Source organism: Malurus melanocephalus, unplaced genomic scaffold, assembly GCF_030028575.1.
Source record: "Malurus melanocephalus ecotype Western Australia unplaced genomic scaffold, MMel_1.1 scaffold_1242, whole genome shotgun sequence".
In the NCBI taxonomy this organism is placed as follows: Eukaryota; Metazoa; Chordata; class Aves; order Passeriformes; family Maluridae; genus Malurus; species Malurus melanocephalus.
The window spans coordinates 32,680-48,492 of NW_026624474.1; the positions used below are offsets into that span (position 1 = coordinate 32,680).

Genomic DNA, 15,813 nt, shown 5'->3' on the forward strand with positions numbered 1-15,813 from the left:
CCACGAGCTTTTGCTAGAAAGAGTCTCAAATCTATAGGATGCAACAAGAATAGGTATCAATGACTTTCCATGAAATTGGATTGATTTATTTTATGTTTCARACTTTTTCTGGTCACTTGTACCCATCAGGTTGCACTTGGAAGTTAGGAACTTTCTTCTTGTTTTTACTTGTTGCTATTGAAAAGAAATTTGAGAGCCAAGAGGTCAAGAGACAGAAAAGTTGTCAGAACTGGCCTGGTGAAAGCTGAGCTCTGCTCGCTTGAGAACATTACAGAAGAGCTGGCTGTGATCTTGACAGCTRACTAGGACTAGGAATATAACCTGCCCTGGAAAAAAACACCCTGATCCAAGCTGCCTGGAAGTTTGTCTTCTTACAGGAGAACTAATGGAAAAGGGTTTTTTCCTATGTTGGCTGGCTGATATTTTTTCTGCTTCCCAACCCTGASCAATCATGATGAATCCCATATATGCTCCAGAGAGTACATAAGATCTCTCATATATTGATAAATAATGATCTCCTTAAAGGTGTCAGTAACGTGTTCTCTTGCACTGGCTGAGCATCTGCCAGGTTGTTTCATTTTTCTGTTGTTCTATTTCACATTCCAAAGGAACTTTTTCTTMATTTGTTGCTGATGTGTGCACCATAAAGCAAGCAACCATGATAATGATTGTGTGATTGGAGTGTGCTTATTTCCACTAAATAAGAGTCAGTTCTAAAGAGTTTACATCTACAGTCACAAAAGTCTGTCCTTTTCTGTCTTGGGACAGTGAAGGAAATGAGACACCTGCAAGAACTGAACAGTTGTGATCAAGATTCAATGTTTAGGGCATTGTCTGAGATGACTTGATTAATAGGGAATGTGCCCTGCTGGAGCTGTTGTTTATGAACAGAGAGGGTTGTTGGATGATGTGCTGGTTGGATGATGTGCTGGTTGGAGGCTTCAGCTATCACAAAATAATGAGTTTTCAATTTTTGGAGAAGTAAGGAGGGGAGTCAGCAGAACTGCCACCTTGGACTTCCAGAAGGGAGGCTTTTAGGGGACTGGTTGACAGAGTCTCTTGGGAAGCAGTCCTGAAGGGCAAAGGAGTCCAGGAAGGTTGGACATTCTTCTTCAAGACTGAAATCTTAAAGGGGCAGGAGCAGATCATCCTCTGCTGAAAGATGAGCCAGTACAGAAGATAACCAGCCTGGCTGAGCAGAGTGCTGTGCCTGGAGCTCAGGAACARTGGAAGAGTTTATAACCTTTGGAAGAAGGGGCAGGAAACTCAGGATGACTACAAGGATGGCTTAAGSTTAGACAGGGAGTAAAGCAGAAGGGCCAAAACCCAACTAAAATTTAATCTGACTACTGCCATAGAAAACAATAAAAATGMTTTTATAAATATGTTAGTGATAAAAGGGCTAAGGAGAATCTCCAGCCTTCATTGGATGAAGGGTGAAATGTAATGACAAAGGATGAGAAAAAGGCTGGTGTACTTCATTCTTTCTTTGCCTCAGTCTCAGAGTACCCAGTGSCCTGAGCTGAAAGAATGAGAAGAAWYAATCCTGGGTTGTATTAGGTTCATCAAGGCCAAGTGCCAGCTCCTGCACTTGGAACAAAACAACCCCATGCAGCACTACAGGCTTGGGGAAGAGTGGCTGAAAAACAGCTTGACAGAAAAGGGTCTGGAGGTGTTGATCAACAGCTGCTGAACATGAGCCAGCAGTGCCCAGATGTTCAGAAAGGCCAGTGGCACCTGGCCTGGATCATCAATGGTGTGACCAGCAGGACCAGGGCAGGGATTGTCCCCTTTACCCGGCACTGGTGAGGCCACAGCTCAAATCCAGTGTTCAGTTTTGGGCCCTTCATTTTAAGAAAAARACTTTGAGGTGCTGGAGCAAGTCAAGAGAAAAGCAGCGGAGCTGGTGAAGGGTCTGGAGCAAACGTCCTGTGAGGAGCAGCTGAGGGATCTGGGATTATTAAGCCTGGAGAAAAGAATGCTAATGGGAGACCCTATTGCTCTCTGCCTTAAAGGAGGTTGTAGGGTCAGCATCTTCTCCCAAGTAACAAGTGACAGAACAAGAGGAAATGGCATCAAGTGGCACCAGGGGAGGTTTAGATTGTATACTAGGAAACATTTCTTCTTGGAAGGGGCTTGAGCATTGAACCAAACTGCAGAGGGAAGTGGTTGAGTCCATCCCTGGAGGTGCTTAAAAGATGTGTAGATATGATTTAGTGGTGAACTTGGCAATGCTGGGTTAACAGTTGGACTCAGTGACCTTGGAGGTCTTTTCCARCCTAAATGATTGTATGATTCTACATGGTCATCCTTGGTCTTGTGCATAAATTTTACTTCAAAGCTTCCATGAGCATCTAGGATTTATCGACTGCCTCTAAATTTGTCACCTCCCTACCACAAAAATAAATCCAAAGGAGTAGGTTAAAAGATTGTTTCTTAATATGTTGTTTTGAAAACTCCTAGGAAAAYTCCTAGAGACAGTACTATATGGAAGAATAACTTTCATATAAACAACCTTTTTAAGACTAWATCATTTTACAAATCACTTTTTCTTTATTTAGATCAGGAGGATTTCCTGGGGCGATACAAAGCCGTCTTTAAGACTGCATGTGAAGATCCATGGAGTATGTCATCAAGAATTTCTCTGCGTCCCTTGAAAGAGTTCCTTGTCTGTGTGCACCTGAAGCTGTATTCCTCAAACAGTCAATGGACAGCATATGTRTATGCTCAAAAAACTCTTCACACCAATCTCTCTGCAAATAAGTATGACCTGGGACTTACAGGAGATCATGGGAAATTAAAGATTTGGWTGTTTGGAAATGAAATAAATACATCAGTAAGACTTCGTAAAARCATTTGGAACCAAATATGTATCCAGTGGAAAAGTGACAATGAGGAGATGAAGGTATTCATAAACGGAACAGAAAAATTCCACAAGAAACTAAAAGGGAAAGTGAATTTGCCYGCAAAAGGCCAGTTCTTACTTGGCTGTTCAAAGCTGGAAGGTACAGCTGCATCACCTCACCGGGGTATGACAGGGGAGCTGTACCTGTTCAGAATGTGGGACAAAGCAAATATGAGCCAGTCTGCAGACTGCCAGGACAGTGGGGTTATCCGCTGGAGAAAGGAGGATTGGACCTATAACACCTCAATAGAAGAGGACAACTCTTTACCATGTGGTGAGTACCACTGCATTGTTTTTCAATTAGTCACTCAGTCAGTGTGTCTAGTGTTTCTGTTCCAGATTTTACAAAGTCTCAGTCTATTAATCATTTCTAGCTAAATTCTTGATGAGATCATGTAAKGACCTGCAGCTTTTGCTGGTTTTTATCCAAAAGAAAAAGTACAGCGTCAATCCTTTAGACTTTCAACTTTTCTGTCTATTGACTGTTTATATAATATGAGAGCAGGATGCATGCAGCTAAAACTCCTTGGAGTATTGAGGCGTTTATCAATGTGATCTTAAAATAATTAATTTACACACCTTCTGTTCAGGGAATTAATACAGAGGAAATTGCTGGTTCTCATTCTRCACATTTGCTGGGCTGGAATTTCAATGAGTTCAACTTTTCACTGCTTTACTGGCATGTTACACCATCTTCATCTGTAAAAATTATAGGAGGTTCCAATTCCTTCCTCTTTTTCAGGATCATAATGTCTCCTTTATTGAAATGACTAAATGGTTTATCACACATTTCTCAAAATTCCACTCTGGCCTGAAAAAGAACCATAAAAACCTTTGAATCAAACCAAACCAGGATTTTACTTTTAGAGAAATCGTGTTCAAGCAAGAGAATAATCTTATTTTTAGCTTTTGCTATAATATCTATTGTCAAAAAAGACAAAATTGAATTAAGCTTTGATGAAATCCAATTTATCAATCATAGGAACCAATATTATCCCTTAAGATATTTTAATGTGACTAGCTATATGATTGTTTCCTGAAATTTTTGAATAGCATCAGTGATTCAGTTTAACTATGACACCAGTCTTAATCTTCATCACCTGTAGCCTTAAAAATGTACCTATCCATTTCATGCAGATTCAAAAATACCTTTTCTCTATATAATCTTAGAGCCACTGCTATTCTGGACTAGATTCAAAGTTTCTCTGTAAGGGCATTTAAATAAGGTGACCAGATTTCCTTTACTGGGAGAGAAAGAAATGTGTCCAACAAAGCAGGACTTGTGGAGAATGCTGCTAACACTGGTTGGTGATGAGTGAAGTGTGTCTGCTGTCCCTGATCTGTAATTAGGAGCACATCTTTGTTGATTTGTGTGACTTGGGAAAGGAGCTGAAGAAAGGATGTCTTTCTTGTACTCATGAGTGGCTGTGCTTGGAGGAACACAGTCCCARGGTGGAAAGGGAGAAGGAACATTCTGGCTGCCAGATGTTMAGTTTGGTACAAAGAAATTCTGAGAGARGTACAGAGTCAGAGTGGAACATCTGATTATCTTGTACTGAACACAGAAAGGACARCCTCCTTGTTTCTCTGAACATTGATTCCTTGAGAATCACAGGGCAGCTTGAACAGGCAATGCCCAGCTCCAGCCCCAAGTGCTTGATTCTGGAATTCATGTTTTACAGCTTGTGGAATCCTTTGTCTACCTGCAAGAGMTCTCTAGTGAGTGTGTGAGATGTATCATTTCCAAAGGTCTGTGGCTTAGCCAAACTGAGTAACTATGTTGGCAGGGGTTTGTTTCAATGCAGAGATCATCTCTACTGTCAAATATAAGTTATTTCCTCTAGATAATTTGCTAGATAATAAGCTTTTCTGTTTTTGTTCCACTCTGACTGAGCTTTACCCCACTACCCAGACGTACCTCTCTCAGAATTTCTTTGTACCAAACTGAAGATCTGGCACCCAGAATGTTCCTTCTCCCTTTCCACCTTAGGACTGTGTTCCTCCAAGCGCAGCCACACGAGTACAAGAAAGACATACAGCTTTTCAAAGAGAAGCTTTGTGGAATTTTTTAACAGTTTATTTGCTTCTCTTCTGTGTTAGATTATTTTTAGTTGATTACCTGCCCAAGTCATCCTGTGAAAAGCATATATTTACCAGTSCAATAGATAACAAAGCTTTTACTGTAGGAATATCTAATAGTCTATGTCAGGTGATTTTAAYTGATGTTGTTACTACTCTTACAATCGGTTTTCTTTCAATAAGTTTCTCTCAACACCTGATTTGAGAAACTTTTCTGTTTTTTGTTAGAACAAAGGACTTTGAGTAGTAAGTCTGCAGAAAGATCAAATTTTGCATCTGCAATGAACATAACTGGCAAACRACTAAATCTTAGGAAAGGGCTGTGCCTCCTGTGTAGGCACAAAAGGTGAAAAGGAAGTGGTTCATTACAGTCATAATTGTGCCTGAGGACAAGTTTCAGAATTTTTTTTGTGACCTGGTTGGCATTTTGTGCCTACGTAAAACAATTACTTCTAAAATATTCTGTCAAAGGCTATTGTAATTCCTGTGATTTCTTCTTTGCTTAACCAAAGTCTTTGTGCAGTGTAAGCCACTGCCTAATTGGTGAACCACTGGAAGTGATTCACTCTGTTAATGAAGACTAGATTTACTTAGCATCACATTATTAGCTTATATATCCTTACCTCTGTTTCCTGCCTTTCTTTTTGTTGACTCTTCTGCTTGTTTTCCTTAAGGTTTCATAATTTATTTTTATGACAGTTTTTCAGATTACAAAAATTTATCTGATTTTCTCTTAACCATGTGAGGTGTAATAAGGATCAAAATTCTAATTCCAGTAAGATTTACACACATGCTTAGCACTTAAAGATATGCTGGACTTTACCCGAGTAGCTCACTCCTCAGAAGTGGCTGAGATTACTTTTGCAGTGGCCACATATCTCATGAATCTGAAGATTTAAGGAAGGATGGATCTGGTTGCTTCCCACTTTCCTGGACGAATGGTTCTCAGTAGGGAACTTTTAGAGCTGAGTTAAAGAGAAACTCTTGGTCCTTGCAGTGGCAGTGTTGTGATACTGGTGCTTGGTGTGGCCATTGGGCACTGAGCAAATGTAAATAGTGCAGGCAGGGCCAGCCAGGCCATGCACTGTGCGTCACTGGCCCTCCACACACATTCCTCAGCTTATTCTGATAATTCTCATCTTGCTCAGAGTGAGAAGTACCAGCTGATATGGAGAAAAGAGTGCCACAGGTTCAATGTGTCTCACTTTACAGATCACCTCCTGCTATTTAAAAATAYGTAAGTGGAGAAAGATGTGCTTACTAACTCAAATTCTAACCTTGGAAAATTTCTTTAGCTTGGTTCCTCGATGAATGATTSCTCTGTAGCTACATACTTTAATGTGGACAATGTGAATGGTATCACTATTGTCTCTGTATGATCCAAGAAAAAGGTCTGCAAAATAATCTAAARTTTGGGGTGATTCAAGAACACGCAAGAAAAAAAATATTTTTGAGTGCTAAATCGTTCTAAGGAAACTTTAATCACCTGTGTGTACGAACTCTTTGGTTGTCATTTTTACATGTGATACTTTCAAGTTGCCTTTAGTAATAACTTMACAGTGAAATGAACTGTTTAAACATTAATCATTTAAGTTATACATTAAACAGTAACTTTCTTAATCCAAATACAAATATCCAAACTGTTACACTGTGCATTTATGCAAGGAGCACAGAGATGATGGGATATCTTTTACAAACGTCAATGAATAAATAGACCAGATTATTTTGGGCCCAGCTGTAAATAGTATCACTGACAAGAAAGCACTGCCATCTCATTTGTGATATCAGTGCTCTCACTTCTACCCTGTTGCTTCTGGTTGCATTTTTTTCCTTATTAAAATTCAGTGGGCATATTGTGGCATTTTTAGTTTCTCTAAACTGTCCTGTCCAASCTTCAAGATGAAGATGTTGCCCTCTGTTTTTTATATTGCTCAGCCTGAAGGAGGTTTCCCTCCTTCTGGGAGCAGCAATTTAATGGTGAAGGGAGAAATGGGAAGTGCCCAGTGCCCAGTGTGGCTCTTTTGCCTCTGCATTCTSCAGGAGAGGAAAACTTCACTTTGGGCTTTTGTTCCGGTTTGCAGATGCAGGCAGTCTTAGGCTCATGCAATCCCATGTAAAGATTTCCCATCTGTGCCCATCCAATTTCCAGGATCACCTTTCCTGGAAGGGAGGGTGCAGTCCCAAGGMTTTCCATCCTCAGGGAGGATCTGGAAGTGTGGCTGTCTCTCATCCAGGCTGCATTCCAGTCTGTTGGGTACCAAACCTTGAGTTGTATTATTATATTTGCTGAGTGGATCATGGTAGCAGAAGATGAAAAAGTAAATAGTTTGCCCTAAAGCAATTTTATTTTCTAAAACTGTAAGGARAGAATACTAAAGAAACCTCTAGAAGCTCTTGAAGGAAATGTGATGGGRAAAAAATACCTAAGTCTGGAGTGCCTTTTTGATGAGTCATGTGCACTCTACTTTGTACCTATTAACAGAATGCAGATTTGACCTTCCCTTTCTTTGCTCTCGTTCTCTCCCTCTTTGATACCAAACAAAGTGGCTTTTTGGAAAAGAGCCTTCCAGAAGSTGGTGATTTGATTCACGTCAGTATCTAGTATTCAGCTTTCCACAAACAGATAAAAACTGTATTCATAACCTAATTTCTTAGAACCARTTTAACATCAAAGCTGAATTTAAAATACTGAGCCTAAATTTTCTGTTAAGGATACTAAAATGAGCTGGCCAAAGTGACCTGATGTGAGCATGCTCYATCATGGTTTTCTTACCTTTGTTTCTGTCTCATGGCCAGTGATAATTCATCCTTTCTTCCAAGGWGCCACCACAGGGAGTCAGAGCAGCTACGARGTGTCATGAGAGGCATGAAAATATAAAACTAAAATTGCACTTAACTTTTATCCTATAAACTTATATACAATGTGGCTGAAAATCTGCCTTACACTGAAAGTCAAGATAGGCTAATATTTCCAGTGTACAATTAACTAACAATTGTTAACTTGTGGAGGATTTTTATGTGTTATTAATACCTTGTGTGACTGGATGGTTCATTTTTGGCAGAACATTTATTCAATGAAAGGTTTGTCAAATGTTAAGGGCACCCAATCTTTTAATAGAAAATACGGATTTCATTTAATGGGATAAATTTATGTCATATTTTAGGGGCCTATTTCTGCAAATAACTGGATTTTAGAACAGCACCATTTTGAAATTTTGCTGTTTGAGCTACTCAGTTATGTTCATGAGTAAGTCCTTTGAAATGCATCAATGCTGGGCATTTTCATTTCACTGAATGCAAATGGACAGTATCTGGTAACTGCTGTAACAAACAGGTAACTGTTGCCTGTAAAAATGTTWAGAAGGGGATCTGTGTAGGCTTAAAAATTGTGATGTGGAATTTATTTTTTAAATGTTYAATGGTTGTAATTACATAATGCAGAATGTGATGCTAGGTGTCTGTTTGGAATGAAAATATTTGCTTTGGCCTTTCTGGGGGACATTTTTCATGSAAATCAATTCCACTGCCTGAATCAGTTGAATTTTTGGTGAAAAAACKTCCAGTACTATAAGTTTGCTGTAATTTCTTATTTAAAAAATCTAATTTTTAGTAATTTCACTGTACTTTTGTATTTACTTGTAAGTCAAAACTGATCTTAGCAGCAATATGCAGTGATGGTTCTCTAATGTCATTCTGTGGTGACAGCCAAGTACTGTGGCTTGAGGAGCCCAAATTGTGGAGGCTCCAAGGTGTCCCTTGGGATTCTTCCATTTGGATTCTCTGTTCATCTCCTTGTGAGAGCTGACATTGTCAGGACTACCTGTACTTGGAAAGAATAGTCCTAGGTGCTAATACAAACCGTTTGCATTTTTGGSMTGTTTTTCATAAAATTTYAGTCACTTCATTCTATAAATCTCTYCTGTAGGCCCTRMACATCTRAGTCCATAAATGTGTGTTTGTCTGACAGGAATGTTGTGCTTCTGCAGGCTGTCAGGGCTGTTTGCTTCTCCTTAGCATTCAGTGCCTGTTTTGGTGTCAGAGCTGACTGAAAGCAGCTGCCCTGATATTCTGTCCCATTTTTCCTCAGACAGAGAGCAGCTGGCACTGTCATTTTGCTGTTCTGTCCACTGTCCCTCCTCACCCATCTCCCAGGCTGGCCAGGGCAGTGTCTGTGGGAGGCTCTAATTCTCCTCTTGCCAAAGCCCAGCAGTTCTTGCCCTGTCCCAGCATTGCTCAGAGGATGCTTTCTGCCAAGGTTKAAAGGAGATGATGAAGCTTTAGGTAAAACAGCATTAGTCAGCAGCAGCACCATTCTCCTGAGACAGGGGGACAAGAAACAGCTCCCAGTAGTGTCGTTCTTGTATGAAATTCTTATCAGTGGCCAGGTTCCAGCTGCTTCTCTCTTCTCCACCCTGGAAAAACTGAACTGCTGCTCACAGACTGGGTTGCCTGCAGACAGGTGAATCAGTAAAGGCTTTCCAAAAAATTGAAGGAAGAGTTAGATTGGAGGTAGGGAGAAGAAAATTATTTTTTTATTTTTTTCATTTTCACAGTTGGAGGTAGAACACTGTACACCTTTCATGCTCCAAGGGCTTTTTCTCTCTCCTGTGCCTGAGTTACTGAACAAATGGCATGCTTTGAGTGATAGTGTCTTTGGTGCAGGGACCAGAACCACCTGTCCCATCCTGTGTTACAAAGCCTCCTTCTGCCTYGCTTTCCCTTTTGCTGAATTGCTTTTTCAGTTCTGCTTTGCTTGGTGGAGCAGCTTCAGAGGACATGTGGAGACCATCCCATCTTCAAATACCCAATAGACTCAAAAGCTGTCATGCTAAGGAATGCTGTAAGCTGTTTTTTGCTATTTTTTAGACAGGGCCAGGCACTGGTCTGTCTCAGAGCTACCTCAGTTTGTGCACCTTAAGCACTGTAATGGATTTAGTCTTCTGCCAATCCAGAGCTGCTGAAGTTACATTGGTTCCCACTGTCAAACAAAGTCACTGGAAAATGAAGGTTGTCACCATTTTTGCAGCTATGGTGAGAGTTGCTGAACAGTTTTTGTATCAGTGGAACAGTTTCCTCTGCCTAAACAGATGGAATTGCCAGCTCTTGGCTTAGCGAGCCATTTGTGTTGGAACAGTACAAAGTGACATGAGGACAGTAAGGGATTTGCTGCTTTTGTTTCTAATGATGCACGTTAGTAACAGAAACTGCTGCTTATCTCATCTAATGGAGTTGCCTTTTCTCTCGGAAAAGAAAACATACAATTCTTGTGGGGACCTGTTCTATCGCCCTTGCAACAAAAGCAAAGAATAATACTGGACTTTGCCTATTTAATTACTATTTGARTCTTCAAGAGTGTTTTCAATTAGAGAAAATGCAGCCAAGTATTATTACAATGTGTAATCCCTTGTTTTGGAATAGGATATGTTAGGTATATTGATTTGATGATCCTAAACTAGCAGAGTTACAAATGAAAATCCATAAAGCAAATAAATGGTAAGGATTTTCTTGGTCTTATCAATCGTAAGCAACCTGAGGGCAATAAATTTTCTTGTTGGCTTATAACTAACACATCTTGAGTTTCTTTACTTTCCTTTTTTATACATGTCAACTTTAGGCATATTTTAGATTGAACTCTAATCCTCCAGATAAAACCTATTCACATTGTTTTGTTTTTCTTGAACACAACAAAGGAGGAGGGTTAACAAATKTAAGCCATATTAAATAATATATGACAGTGTCTCCTCCTTCCTCCTTTCTGCATGCAAAGGTGATTCTCATAAAAGACTTGGTTAATGAACTTAATGCTGCACCTTGATAAATGACAAATATCACACTCATGAATAATTTCTAGCAACTGTAAGCATGTGAATATTGTGCTGTTAGAGAAGTCATGGTTCGATTTATGTCCATAAAAAATGCTCATCAGGTTAGGCTTACCATCACCAGTTACTGCATTTGCCAGCTCCATATTCATGTTTAGCTTATTTTAGTCCCTGTATTGCTAGATGTGTTATTAAAAGCATTTGGCATTTTTAGGGTTCACCRTCTTCTTGCTAAACTACAAAACGAAATATGTTAATGAACAATTTTTGTAGCAGCCTCAGGAYACTACTTGTATTGTCAAAAATGCAAAGGCAGCTTGTATACAGCAAGACTGTCTGCATTGAATCCACAAGAGTTTGTGAGAAAAATCTTCAATCAGATTCCTCAGCCAGGTGCCATCTTTTAAGTGGGCAGAAGGAGCAGTGTGGTGGCATTTGCTCTGAGATGCTGCATATTCAACAAGTGGGTTCCTTTTGAAAATTTAATTTCCAGCAGGACTTTTTTTTTTTGGACAAAAAGGCTTTTGCACAAAAGCCTTTATTTGTCCAGTGACAAATAAACCTTTGGAGACAGAATTCACTTCCTGTGGTAGGAAAGTCAGATYTCCCACCTGTGGAAGGATGCTTCCTTCTCTAACAAGAATTCACTTTATGAAGAATTGRCTCAATTGTTTTTATTCACCCCATTATACCTTAAAAAACTATTTCCTGTTTAAACAATACAAAATAGTTTTATATGACTACTGCTTCAGTTCTGCATATTATTTAAGTTGGTGTTGTTGTATTTTAAGGGTCTTTCCCAAACCTACACTAGATGATAAGAAAATAATTTTACAACATCTGTAGTTACCAATCACTTTACAATGTTTAAGGTGTGTGTTCTGGAACTCTTAAGTAGAAGTATTGTTACTTAAAAAGATAAACTGAGTAAAAAACTAAACTCTAAAAGGGGTCAACTTCCAGCTTTCAGAATTTTTGGCACATGTTTCCCAATGGATGCTTTGCAGACTCAACAGTAGTTTTGCAGACTGTTTTGAAGTGAAGTAGCACATCCAAAATGGTTGTGTTTAAAGAAGTATATGTATGTGTGTGCTTGTGTAAAATGTATATATTTTATATATATATTCTGCTCCTAAAAAAACTTTCTTCTTTTGCAGTTGATACTACTGCTACACTGCCTGGCAGAAAACACATAGCAGGTATGTTGGRGTTCTGTGGGATTTTGCCCCATTCTTCTATTTTATAAAATGTATAGGAAGATTGCTGATCCTGTTTCTTTTTAATTCATGGAGATAATTAAGCATATGTAAATATTTGCAAATTCATTTTCCATGTCATCCTTGTGGGATATTAGTTAATTTTGTGGTACAAATAGCATTAGTAATTTTCCAGAGAAAATGAAAATAAGGTCACTGAGATGATTCTGATTCTCCCCTCATTACTGAAATCATATTTACATTCATCCTTTGGAAAGGAGCTATTGCTAAWTTTCAGTAAGGTAAGCAAAATCATCTTACTAGAGCAAGGAATTAAAGAGTGATGGGCATTTCAGAAACTCCTTCTATACCATTTATATAAAAAAACCCTGATTTTGCTCAGGGAGTTTTGGTAAGTCTGATTTAGGTCTTCTGCAGCAGTAGGAAAGGCTTTAGAGTGTAATTATATATTGTAAGCAACATTATTTGATGACTTTTGAGCTTTGAGAGATGTTGAAATACCTTAAGTATATTTTTTAAATAGTGCTCCATGTTTGCATCCAGTTATTCTTTAGATTTTATTTCTCTGATATCTGTGTCCTGACAGTATCACAAACCACCCAGTGACTGAAAGGGCCAGCTTTAAATTTGCTGTGTGAACAAGACATCAAATTTCCTGTTTTCTTTTTGACCAAAATGCTGACTGTAACAATATCAAAAATACAATATCTAGCATTTTTTATATAAATAGTTGGCTAGTTTTTGTCAAGATTGGGGTTCAAACTTGAAATTATTTTTTTACACTGCTTTTTGCAGGATAAAAAAGAGAATATATATATATGGGATAAATTTTAAGTGCCAAGCTTCACTATTATTATAAAAAGTCTAAGAAGAGTTCTTCATATCCAGATAGAGCCATCTTCTTATGCATCCTTGATTCTCATTCCCAGAATTTTAGCATGAAATTCAGGATGGGCACATGGCTTTCAGGCTAGTGTGGCACAAATCTCAGGTGAATGATTTGTGGGTTCTTAACATTATACAATTCCAACTGTCCAGTATGCCTCATAATAAATTGTCTTACATTGAATTCTATTGGAATGCATAAAAATTGTGCTTTTTAAAAGCAGGGATTGTTACATGTGCCTTTTTTGAGAGCCTGGAAATGTTGTTCTGGAAGAGCAGGTATTGCCCTCTTCTGGTAAATGCAGTAAACTTTCAATAATACAGGAAAAGCTTGCTGAAGGTGATCGTCTGTGTGTCTGAAACTTCATCATGGTTGTTTGTTTTGTTGTTTTTTTTTTTTTATTTGAAGCAAAATCGTCAGATTCAGAAGAATCAGCTGCAACAACAATTTTTGGTAAGAAAATCAAGACTCCTGATTTCTGCAATGTTTGTTATTTCCTCTTTTATCTGCTGAAATCTGCCTTTATCAGGGGTAATGCAGAAAGGCTGTAATGTAATAGATTTCCAACATTAAAATGCTTTCATTTCAAATWAATTGTTTAATTCTACATTGTAATGAAATAGCTTACCTTGTATGATCACTCATGGCTTGTGGCTTGGGGATGAAGTAGGTGCAAGTTGCTTTTTCTGACAGTTTTTGTTCAGTTATCTGAACAGTGAGGAGTTTGCAGAAATAACAGAGGTGGAAAAATGTAGTGAGAGCTCCTTTCCATCCCCTAGCAGATGTCATTTTTTGAAAAAGTRAAAATGAGACACACAGAAATAACCTGTATGAAAGGCAATTGCTTTCTTGCTTAATATATACTGACATACAGTGCTCTGGATAAAAGAAATAATACAGATGCAAACACACATAATCACATTCTTTTACAGATGTAGTGTCTCTGGGGGGATGCTTCATCTTTAACAACAAATTCAATATTTGGTGTAGTATGCACCACTACAAATGATACAGATGAAACCAGTGCTTAGATTTCACTCTGATTGCTCATATTTTGGCTGCTTGTTTTAATTGCCTTGGAAAATTTGTTCTGTTGTGAAGCTGCTCTGGCCTATTTAAAATAAGTCACTAAGTTGTCATGTTGAAGTGATATAAAGTGGTCTTTGTATTCCCATGCACCTAAAATATTCTCACTAAGTACAGCCTTCTTTAAATATTCAGCTATTGTCTTAATTTAACTTTWTTTTTTYCTTTTGGTGTAGCTGAAAAAAACTTTGCATCATTATTTTATTTATATATGGTTACTGATAAAACCAGCTTTTTGGAGAGACAGTTTGCTAAGCCCAGTGTGTCATCTCTGCTTATGAATGTTCATGCAGGAAAAGGTTCTTGCAGTTAAGGTTTTTTTTTGTAATTGGATATGCAAAATTCATGCACATCTTCTGAAAGAATGAAACCAGTAAAAGGAACTTATATGAGGAAATTAGATTCCAGCTGCTTGTATCCAGATACTCAGATTTTTGAAATATTGTGAACATCATTTCAATTATTAGTATTAAAATAATGTGAACACTCTTAAAAGCTTTGCAATTGTTCTTAAAGTGAAACTTARATAAATAATATTCAGTTTCTGCTCAACATTTTGCAGACCTGATCTTTTTTCTGAAAAATCCATAGAAGTAAAATACTTCATTAATACAATTGTTACTTCTTATATCTTTTTTTTTCCCTAGAATCCTCTATTGTTACTTTTATAACCTATCCTATTAATTCTTCAGKCAAGATGTTATTAATGTTTCTCTTACTTAGCTTTTGTTAGATTTAGACTTTCTGGCTTTTTAATGTTTTATTTTCATAGATTTTATGCTTATTAATTTTTCTATTTCAGATWCATATTCAGAGGAGACTACACAAAGTACAGGTGAGTATTTGCATGAAGAGAATAAGGTTTCAAGGGAGATGTTTTTTGCATTCATCTTTGTTGCCTTTTTGTTGGCATTTTTTTAGTAACTGGGATTTGTTTAAATTATTTTCTTTCATGTTCTTAAAATGTGTATATATCTGCAGTTGGTATTTTAAGTCTGCATGGTGAGAGTTCAGAGGTTAAAAAGTTAAAGTTAAAATTAGAAAACCTTTAAACTATTTTTTTTTTTTTTTTTTTAACAGAAGCTCTTAAAATCACTGATTATTACTCCACCATGACACCAGGTAGGATTCATCTATCACCACTGATACGTTTTTGTGCATCTCAAAATTTMAGTATGTGTGAGTTCAGGAAGTCTGCTTTCAAATATTTTTAATATGATTTTTTTTCTTGGTATTGTGTTGTGTCATATTAACAGTCTGACTTAGGGGTCACATGACTGGATGCTCTGTAAGGAAAAAGAAGCTGAATTTTSTGTTGGGTTTTTCTAAGTGTTGCTCTCTATGTAGTAAATAATTTTGACAATTTATTGTGTATCATTTATTTATAAACATTTTCTATTTTTAAGGAGTCTTAAAAAAAAAACAGTGATACAAGTGTTGTAACTGTTCAACTGCCAACACAAGGGAAGGCAAATTTAGGATCACAAAATAGTTAAATTTGGAAAAGACCTCTAAGATCATCAAGTCCAACCATTGAATTTATTTGACTCTAAACTCCTGTCTGAAAAACTTCTTTTTTTAATAATTGGAATAGTGCCACCAGCTTACTGTCTGTACCTTCTGATGAGTTATTTACTGATGGTGATAAAATTGATCATAAACTTTTACAGTCGAATGTTTGTACCACAGAAAGTAAAGTAAAAAAAAATCTCTTCTCATTTAGATCTAATGATAAGAGCAGATAAAATAAAATTTGAGGTTTTTATGTTAATGGAAGGCAATGCATCTGCTTAAGTAAGGAAGTTGTGWTGCCACATT

General features: G+C 37.6%; 1 protein-coding gene across 1 annotated transcript in view; it reads left to right on the forward strand.

Annotated features, from left to right (window-relative positions):
* The window catches only part of LOC130586658 (adhesion G-protein coupled receptor G2-like), a gene marked incomplete at its 3' end in the record, with an annotated part of 42,250 nt that overhangs the window by 13,101 nt on the left and 13,336 nt on the right, over window positions 1-15,813 (forward strand). The window contains exons 3-7 of the mRNA XM_057387533.1: window positions 2,562-3,179; window positions 11,964-12,005; window positions 13,330-13,362; window positions 14,798-14,830; window positions 15,076-15,117. Of these exons, the coding sequence (XP_057243516.1) occupies window positions 2,562-3,179; window positions 11,964-12,005; window positions 13,330-13,362; window positions 14,798-14,830; window positions 15,076-15,117 (768 nt within the window). The remainder of the gene's footprint in view (window positions 1-2,561; window positions 3,180-11,963; window positions 12,006-13,329; window positions 13,363-14,797; window positions 14,831-15,075; window positions 15,118-15,813) is intronic.